Below are 10185 nucleotides of genomic sequence, written 5' to 3'. Positions count from 1 at the left end.
TGAGACGCTCCTGCTGTATTCGAAATTTACTCAACGTTGTTGAGGTCTGGTCGAAGTCGGGAGAAGCAGACATGTCTATCAAGAGGCGCGCCGCAATCGGTCTTGTAAATTGTTGAATGAACTGTTGTCACTTGTCCCTGTGTGCTGCTAGGAAGTTCCTGCAACTTAATCTTGCTCGAACTGCGCTTAGTGATTGCTTGTTTCAATTCAATGTTAAGATCACAAAGCTGTCTCTGCTGGAATTCTGGTCAACCGCGAGACTAGATTCTCTTCTGCAGTGGTCGTGTATTCTGCGTTCACAGGATGCGCTGTGACGTAGTGTGCTTACCTCTTCCTTTTTTTCCTTTCTTTGTCCCCGTTTTCTTCACTTTCATAAACTTTTTTCTCTCCCCTTCGAGAGAGTGGACGAAGTGTCCCTATAAGCAGGCGATAGGTAGGCCGCTTCCCTTTCTTTCTTTGTGGCGCGCATATACTGCATTTATATGTTTACACGATTAAGAACAATAATAACAACGTTGTGGCCACTTTTATAGCGAAAAAGATGTGGTGTAATCAGAGGCGCGCGTCGTGATTGGTTTTGTAAATTGTTGAATGTACGCGAGCAACCGACGATTACTCTGGACTGCGTGGCGATACAAGTGTGAATAGCGGATGGCCTTCACCCGTGAAGATTGCACTCGACGACGAACGGCCGTGCCCACCGCTGACGTCGTGCTTTGAGTGTTGCTTGCACTTCTGGCCACAAGTTCATCCATCAACTAGGTAGCTAGATACCTAACCCAAACTCTCGGCGGTGTTTCAGATTCTTCACCGGCATTAGTTTTTGTGCTTCTTGAGGACGACGGGCTTGTGTGAACGTCTGTGACTATTAATGCAATTTTTATTGGACCAAACGCGTCAGCGAACTCGCCGCTAATTTCCTTCTTGCCTTCCCTCCTCTCTCTCCCTCTCATTTTTGTTTTCCCCTTTCCCATTCCCATGGTGTAGGGTAGCCAAACGGACGCTATTCTGGTTAACCTCCCTGCCTTCTGCTTTTCTCTTTCCTCCCCCCCCCCCCCCGGCATTACAACGGGACATATGTATTTACGCATGACGTGACATGTAAGCTAACCTTAGCGTCTCGCCTCCATATATTCTGCGGGAAGCAAGGACGCTCTCAGTACGCGGGACGATGTGTTCAAATAACGTGGATTTCCTCGATGTGTGAGACGTGATTTTAGAAAAGGAAACGGAAGAGATGAGTGCAGCGCCGTAACTGTCTCTCACAGGAGGACACCTTAACAGCACTGCACGGGGAAGGGGGGAATGGGAAGAAAAAGATGAAGGAGAGAAAGACAGGACGAACGTGGCAAGGGAAAAAAAAAAGTGAGTGCGGGGCTCAGAGCCGCGGTCTCAAGTGCGTCGTATTGCAGTAGTCTAGCAGTGCCGAAAGAGCGTGCTTCACGATGGACGAGTGGGCTGCAGGGAATAGCAGCGCGGTCGCCGTATCGCAAGTCAGTCCCAGTCGCCGATAGACTGTACACAAGTCCGTGCGCTCCACATCGAAGGCAGGGCAGCGAAGTAGCAAGTGGTCGAGCGTCTCCAAATCGGCGCAGTTGCTGCACGCGGGGTCGCGAATTCCCTGCAGCCTGTGTGTTCTAGCAGCCGTCTTGTAGCAGCCGACGCACAGGATTTCCTCGATGACAACGCGTGCTCGCTTGCCACGCGTAGGATCCGGGTGTAATGTTTCGAGCCCCCCCCATATTGAGGAAACTAGAAAATTACAGGAGCAGCATATAACATACTACTGAGTGAATCAGCTCACGCACATCGGACAAAGTCGAATCAAATCATGCGGTTGTTTGACGTACCACTGCAACGCACGGGTACGAGAGATGTCGTCACAGGAGAGGGAGGGGGTGGGGAGGGGCTACTTGTTTTATTTAAAACACATGGGTTTTTTTCAATGCGCATCTAAATATGAGTACGCGAGCCTCTTCGCATCCCGCCGCGTCGGAATGTGGCTGCCGGTGCTAGGCATCGAACCTGCGACCTACTTTCTGCTCAGCAGCAGAAACGAGTAGTCCATGATCTACCGCTGCGGGTAGCTATTGGACGCCCTCACACCATGAATGCCACCGATGTGATCGCATTGAGAAAGTTTATTAGCGCTGAACGTGCAGTATGTATGCTGCAGAATAAGTCAAAGCTGAGCTAGTTGACTCGTTCTTCTCGACAAGCAGACATATAACACTGCTCAACAACGAACTAATTTTAGTAATTACATCCGTTACGAAGAAAGTTCTTAATTTCTTTAAAGAAATAATTTATTGTCTTCAACATATATTTTTGTTAACGACGTTGCTGCGTATGACTAGAAACTTGCGCAGATTCTATAGGTCTGAGTCGAAATGACAAAATCTGGGTCGGTGTGGTTAATATGCACAGCTGCAGCGTTCAGGCGCACTATAAATAGCAGCACTCGATGTCTCAGCCGTCCTGCTCGCGTATGCCACGAGCACTGCGCGTTGCCTGCCGCTGGAATCTCTTTGCCTTCCTGCTTAACGTCGCGTCACCGCTGGAATGCGTAACGATGTTTGCAAGTAGATCACGGAGGACACAAGCTCCTGTGCGCTTCAAGGTTGCGCCAAGTGACGCGCACAAAACATAGCTCGACGTTTAGCACAAATGACGCACGCCGTACAGTCAGTTATCAACAAGTTTTAATTCGCCTCATCGCACAGTGTAGACAGGAACGCCGCAAAGGACACGCCTTCGAAATGAGCATGTGGCAATGATAGCGTGTACAACACGCCACTTATTCGAAGGAATGTGCTCAAAACAACTCGCTGTATAGTCCTGTCATGCAACTTGCAGTGCGCCCGAACTGAAGGTCTGGTCGCCTTCTTTTTTTATATATATAGCGAAAATATTTTGAAGGCCAAGCGGCACCGGGTACAAGATTGTCACCGGTTTGGTGTTTGGATTTCGACGATGACGCCAAGGCGATTAAAGCGGGCAGGTAGGGGGTAGGTGAGATATAGCTGTTAAGGACCGCAAAACAGACGCGCCCAATGCGACGCGGCACTTTTGCCGGCGCCGGTCAAGTCCTGCGACGAGAGAGAGAGGGGACAGGAGTCTCCTCATATAGACCGCAATCGCGGCCGCTTTTCCTCCTCCCCTATCACGCGAACTCGCCGATCGCATAAGACGGGATAGACGTGCTGTGCATCGTCAACGAGTGCGGAACGTGAATAGGAAGACGCAACAGGCCGCAGAGCAGCAGGCAGGGAAGAACGCGAAAGAGAGAAAGAGAGATAGAAAGCGGTAATGTAAAGCTCGGGAAGACGTCGCGAAGAAAGTGAAAAAGAACGGAATAGAAAAGAACAGAGTGAAGAAATCACATTAAACTCGTGTACGGCGCTGAATTTCTGATATCAGGGCACTGTAGCCAGATGGCGACGCCATGTGCCTTGTTCTTTTTTTTTTTCGCCGTAAGAAACCGTATCCCCAGCGAACAAGCTCTGCCCTCGGCCTTCAGAGGCAAGGTTAGGGAGGCGCAAGTCCAGCCCTTTCTTTCTTGCTTATTTTATTATTCCTTTTTTTGTGATCATTTGTGAGAGAAGCTTCGACGAGCGGAAGAAAGAAAGAATCTGTGCGAAGTAAAAGAAAGAATGAGAGAGAAGAGTCCGACGGAGCGATCAGGAGCGATAGACACTGGAGACCGCCTATAGGGTATCGGACCCCTCTCGCCCGAAGACTATATAAGGGTCTAACCAGCGTCGGCCACGTAGCCAGTCTGGTACCCTCGGTAGGCTGGCGCAGTGGTGCTCAAAATGATTGGAGTGAGTACGGAATCTCGCGCGAGGGTGCCTTTGGGAGCAATTGACGTTGAGTTACGGCCAAACGATTACAAGAAAATACATTAAACAGACAGCGCCGAGTGTATTTTCGCACCGCTGGTCGCCGTGACTGTAGTTTGCCACGTTACAAGAGCATTGCTTGCACTTCCGATTGGCAACGTTATACGAATAGCTCACTTTTCTCTCGGGAGAAACAGGAAACGCTGACAAATCTAGACAGCCTGAGAAATATTAGCTGCGGAAGAAAACGAACAGTAACAAACGAGAAAAGAAAAGTGACACTTTTAGTAGATCCTACGGGGATGAAATGTGGACATCATAGGCTGCGTGACGTGCAAAGTACGACAGCAGAACATAATCTTTTGTTTCACGTGGGTGTGTCTTCTACTTTTATGCAGATATCAGCCCTGTTCCTGCTGTCGCTGGCATCCAGCGTCCTGTGCGGGGATTACCACACTACCGTCACCGATACAGCTGCCCCGGTCGGCGTATCCCACGCTGGCACGACGGCTGCTGGTGCCACCGACCACGCTGCTCTGACCAGCGAGCACAGCGATGTACACGCTGACGTGCACGCCGTTACAACGGGTTCGGCTACAGTGGGTTCTGTCCAGGCGGCGCCAGCAGTTGGGGCTTTCCACGGGGACTCGACCACGACAGCTGTTCACGGTTATCCAGGTGTGACTTCCATCCACGACTCAGCGGCGGCACACGCCCTTTACGCTGCTCCGGTGGTCAATGCCGTGCACACTTCTATCTCCGGCGTACCGGGTGCAGTGAGCTCTGTTCACGAGTCCTCCGCAGCCGTCACTAACGTGCACGCTGCTCCAGCTGTAGCGACGCCAGCCATCGGGACACTGCACGCTCCAGTTGAAGGTGCGTCGGCTGTGGGCGCCGTTCACGCTTCGCCTACATCCACGACCACAGTCCCCGGCGCGCCAGCGGTGACGACGGTGCACAGCTCTCCAGCCGGTGTTTCTAAGGACGACACTACTTCGACCTATCCTGCCCCGGCGGTGACTGCGTACCAAGATGGCTCCGCCTACCCAGTCTACTACAACCCACAGTTTCCTTACGGTCCGTACTACCAACCCTTCCCATTTGCGAATGGTGGTGCTGCACCGAATTCGAAGATGACCTACCAGGTGCCGTATGGGCAGAGCGCGTACCAACCTGCTCCGGTTGACTCGAGCTACTACCAGCCCTCCCCTTACTTTGGCTATGTGCCTGGCTTTGGTAGGCCCTCTGCATACCCAACGGCCCCGGTGTTCCCTGCTTTCCCCGGATCCCAGGGTGCGAACGCTTACCAGGCTGGCTCCGCCATGACGCCTGTTCAGAACACGCCATCCGTTACCAATGCCACAACGGTCGGCAGCTACCCGAGTCCTCCCGTTGCTTCAACCGTGTTCCACGACGCCGCTGCAAGCGTCGCAGGTGGTCACGCTATGCCTGCTGTCGCCACCCCATCCACAACTTACCAAACTTACCAAACAGGTCCAGGCGTTGCCACAGTTCACTCCACTCCGGGCATTGCGACTGTGCACTCCACTCCAACCATGGGCACTACCTCAGCCACGTACCAGGCCACTCCTGAAGTGGGTTCCGTTCACATGGGTCCAGCTGCGGCCACCACTTACCAGGCGGCCGACCATGCTGTGTCCAATGTTCACCAGACACCAGCTGTGAGCCCCTTTCCAGGATTCGCCTTTTACCAGCATTCGCCTTTTACTGCTCCCCCAGCGTCTCAAATGACGAAAGTAGACTCGTATCAGACATCTCCAGCCGTTGGCGCAGTTCATACGTCCGCACCAGGTGTTACCTCTGTTCACGAGGCCGCCCCTGGAGCGGTCACTCTGCACTCAGCGGTGCCAGCCGTGGGTGTTCACGAATCGACACCTTCGTTTGCCACCTTTCACTCGGCCACTCCAGGCGTGACCACCGTTCACGAGACTGGCTCCGCAGGGCCTAGCCTGCACGCAGCGTCACCAGCCGTGGCGACCACAACCAGCGCCGTCCACGAGGCTGCTCCAGCTTTGACAAGCGTCCATGGCGCGCCAGCCGCGTCGGCTTCTCCAGCTGAAGTCACAAGTGTCGGGACCCATCACGTTCTTCCAGCCGTGACCGCTGTTCATGGCGCCGACACTGGACTCACCGTGCCCACGGCTGTCCATGCAGCTCCTGCGGCAGCCACGACGTATGGTGCTGACCCGACGGTGACGGGCGTCCAGGGGTACCCCTTCGGAGCAGGGTATGGCCTCGGGCCAGCCTTTGACTTCGTTCCTGCCTACGGTTACGGCGTGCAAGACCTCGGTTACGGCGTGGCTCCCTTCGGTGCTGAACTTAGCCACGCCTTCCCGCACTATGGGCTCAACTACGCTTATGGCATTGGTCCCATAAACTACAACGCACTCTACCTCCGCCGAAAGAAGAAATGTAAGTCATGAAAGGGCTATACACCGATTTCTTTGTAGTTTTTCGACTGTCAAGGTACCGATGAATATCGCTCGAAAGTTGCTCAGGAAGAAATAGGAGTGTACTTCGTTGTAGATTTGGTAGTTTCGCCGAAATGGCGGAGCATTGAGCGCGGTAGCAAGGCTTAGCGTTGCAGTTATCGAAGCCCCAACACGGAGGCGAGTGCCGGCTCGTAGCAGCACTCGACCGAACGAACACCGTCGGGATTCGTAGCGTGAAGTTACTGTCCATCCCGCTCAGATCACTGTGTGCACCATTGTGTATTATGAGCACAATCGTTCAGCAAGAACGCTTGAGTTTGTGCACGCAGCGATCATGCTAGAATCGGAAAGTATAACCCTGCCCTGATTCCACTGCAAAGCCGATTGGTAATTAGTGAGTGAGAGAGAAAGAGAGAGAGAAACCTTAAAAAAAACACGTTCCCCTGCCCTGCCCGGTGTTCAAGAGCCTAATGAGCAGAGTGTGACGGTGCGTCTACTTGGCATCGTCGCTTCTGCAGCCAAACGCACTGCGGATCTTTAACGCGTCTGGAACAAGAAGGTTAAAAAAAAAAAATTAAAGCCTTCCTCGTCTGGAAATCTCCTAAACGCCACGCACAGGCCGCGCATGCGCCGTTGGTACCGTTACAGCACGACGGCGGCGGCGCCGATGGCGCGAACGTGCTTTAACATTTTGTATCGTTACTATCGCAATGATATCGCTAAAGAGTATATGTGTCTGTATGTTATTGCTGTACTGTGGTCTCTGTTGTTATGAATTGGACAAGTCCACCGTAGTTAAGAAACGCACGTCCTGAAAGGAAGAAAAGGTTTCTCTCCCTAACCAAGGTTCAAGCATCTTACAAGAAGCATCTTAATGACTTACGGCTTGCTTTTTTGTCGTACTAAGTCTCGTAAACAAATAATGTAAACTAACGCTGAATCGCAGATTGACTGTTACTGCGCATTTCCGTGTTTCTCATCTATACATCGTAAAATACCTTGCTGACCTCCCACCTCTTTTCCTCCTTTATTACTTTTTTTCAGGAACCAAATATGACATCTATCATCAAAGTCATCCACATCACCCTGCATCTCACCGTCCAATAGACAAATCCGCCGAAGAAGCTCAACTACTGCCGGTTGTGAACAAAAATCTACCGAAAAGATCGACGCGTGCTACTGATGGCGGTCAATAAACTTTTTTCACTAACGTGTCAATGGTTAATTATTTCCCCGAGTGGTTTATTACGGAACCCTGCAACATTCGTGCGACTTTCATTATCCTCTGTTGTTTGTTGCCCAAAGATAAGTCATTTCTGTCTGCTCAGTTCCTGACAACACGGTTCTCTCAGCATTCTTCAAACCGGCACTAAAGATAAAGTAAACAATCCAGAGCTGCGACTCATGTTTTTTTTTCTAATGGTGCATTTCGGTTGGCGCTATAAATAAGTTGCTACGGCATTTGGCCGCTGGGTTCGATTCAGGGTTACGGGGGCATCGTTCAGGCGCACGACGTAATACAGAAGCGCCTACGTGCTGGTATTTCGGAGCTTGTTAAAGAAGCCCAAGTAATCAAAATTGCCATGAATAGATGGCAATTTTGACCACCTGGGCTTCTTCAAAAAGCTCCGAAATACCAGGATATTCAGCGACGCGGCGGCTCCCATACTCATAGGTGCACATGTAAAACACAAGACGTAGATAATAAATCAGAGGCCTTTAAGCAAGCGACTGCTGCCTGTAGTGTACGGAAAAGAAAAGTTGATAAATCACCGTCCTCGTAGCAGCGTGCTAGCTAATACTTACGCGTTCTCACTGAGCTCGCGACGTGTTCCTGAATCGAGGCTGAGCTGCCTACGGCGATCACCGATCGTACCTTCCCATACACGTTCTCAGCTGGTACGCTTCTGCGACGAGAGAAGCTGGCTTTTTCCGTGCGGGACGGATTGTACATGTCCGGACGCTTTTTCGCCCAGCTTGGTAACATTGAGGGAACTTGCTCTATTTTCACTAGCCCTAACGGCAACGGTAAGAATTCAAGCCCCAACGCGAGAAGTTTTGAAAGTAATACAACACGGTGGTAGTATGGGACACGGGAACAGAACGACGCACTGATGCGCCAGCGTTTTCACTTGAAGACCTGTCTTAATCCAATCCTGTTGGCACCCTTGGTAAAGACAAGCGCACTGGTCGAAACGTTGATACCGGACTGAGGCATCTCGTGCTCTTGGTTTCCCATATTTGCGAGCTATGGTACGATGACTTAGAGATAATCTCCTCAAAAATCAAAACTAAAAAAAAAGCAGGACACACTTTGCTGGACTCGTAGAGTGAACATGAAGCTCGTACGAAAGTGATCACGAGTTTTATATTCACCTTCGAAAGACATATACGTGCACCGTGCAGGAAAAAGAGGAATAAGTGCAAGACACGTAACACGAGCATGACATGGTAGTAAATGTCGCTCGCACCCGGGGAAATAAAAAAAAAAAAGAAACCCGACAGACTTGTGCGGCGTTGCAGAATTGCAAGCCGTATTCATGAGTAGCGGTGTTAAAGGCGAACATTCTTTTTTCTCCGGCAATGAAGAGTTTCCCGTCCCTTCGAAACGTACTAGTGGCATTCATGCGTCTTCCTCACCACTTACGCGGGTCGTGAGTCGATCCCGTGGTGTTGCGTAGATGTACAGATGGCGATGAGCGCGCGATCGCTTCCAATTAGCGCTCTCAGATTAATACCTATGAAGTATAAAACGATCTAATAATTGATATTAGGCGTATGATGTGTCTCGTATAAGTGTGCAAAGTTCCAAGCAAAAGTGGCGAGCCATTTGCTTACAGGAACGCTTGTTTCTGTAATGGAACTTTTGGAAATTTTCAAGACCCCATTGTACCTAGATTTTTAATTGTCTTGGGCACTTTCTTTCGCAATGCAAATTTTATGTCTACACATAGTTATCCCAGTACAATTATAGGAGTTCGCAAATGACAGATGTTTTAGTTTCCCAGCGAACATCGAGGATAACTACAATAACACAGTGCTCACTGTCTCCCACGGTTCTTACAAATTGGCTATAATATTGAAATTTTGCTAACTTGTTCCTTCTAATACAAAGTATCTTCCCGCTAATGTTTATATTGACACATCAGATACTTCAAAAAAAGCGTAGCTTTGAATACCCGAAAGAGTTCCAGAATACGAGTATAACATAAACTTCGTAATTTCTCAACAGCACGCCTAATTACCATCCACACTACTAATTTTCCCCACACATCATGCACCCGTGACATTCCCAACATTTCCTCCGAGTTTCATCGTGTTAGCTCAAGTATTTTTAAATACAAGTTTTCCTGTACATTCACACAGCGTACGTTTGGAGTGAACATCCTCTCTACCGCATCTACCGGACATGACCTCGCTCTAAATTCTAACCCTGTTTCCTCCATCCCTCTTTCCTTCTCCCCTCCCTTCCGCAGGACTGCTCCAACCGAATACATTGGCATCATGCGCCATGTTTCGTGTAGTATATAGGGACTCTAGTGCATGTTTTACATCAGATGGGTACTCTCCAAACCCGATGAACCACCTGACAAATTGTTACCAGCGCCAATGACTCTAACAAAGAGTAATTTGTTAGTTAATTTTACACATACATCTGTACCACACCTAGTCGCAATAACAGGTTCGCAGTAAAATCAGTAAGAAGTCTAATGCTTGTACGTGTAACATGCAAATGACTCAACAAAAATAGTGTGAGAAGAAATGTGGTGTGCCTCGGCATGGAGTCAATCACCTCGCGTCTAACGAAGATTTATAGGGCCACTAAAGCGAAACAATAAATCCGTTGAGACTCCAACTGATGAAGCATTGTTTGAAAACCCTGCAGGCAG

At 50.0% G+C, this 10185-nt stretch overlaps 1 protein-coding gene across 2 annotated transcripts; it reads left to right on the top strand.

Moving 5' to 3' along the window:
- Positions 1–3357: 3357 nt before the first annotated feature.
- LOC126522018 (uncharacterized) lies at positions 3358–7513 on the top strand. 2 transcript variants are annotated; one of them, XM_050170791.3, is made up of 3 exons: positions 3358–3824; positions 4241–6275; positions 7340–7513. In XM_050170791.3, coding segments are annotated over exons 1-3 (2046 nt in total). In that variant the 5' UTR covers positions 3358–3815; the 3' UTR covers positions 7342–7513. The 2 variants fall into 2 exon arrangements, with proteins under 2 accessions (XP_050026748.1, XP_054922191.1); XM_055066216.2 differs by lacking the exon at positions 3358–3824 and having other exon boundaries at positions 4099–6275.
- Positions 7514–10185: the final 2672 nt, after the last annotated feature.

This window comes from Dermacentor andersoni, chromosome 6, assembly GCF_023375885.2.
Source record: "Dermacentor andersoni chromosome 6, qqDerAnde1_hic_scaffold, whole genome shotgun sequence".
Taxonomy (NCBI): Eukaryota; Metazoa; Arthropoda; class Arachnida; order Ixodida; family Ixodidae; genus Dermacentor; species Dermacentor andersoni.
The sequence above is the reverse complement of the archived record's forward strand: the minus strand, read 5'-3'. Positions and strand labels throughout refer to the sequence as shown.

Coding starts and splice junctions, on each gene's coding strand:
- LOC126522018 (XM_055066216.2), top strand. CDS start 4,145: ATGAAATGTGGACATCATAGGCTGCGTGACGTGCAAAGTACGACAGCA.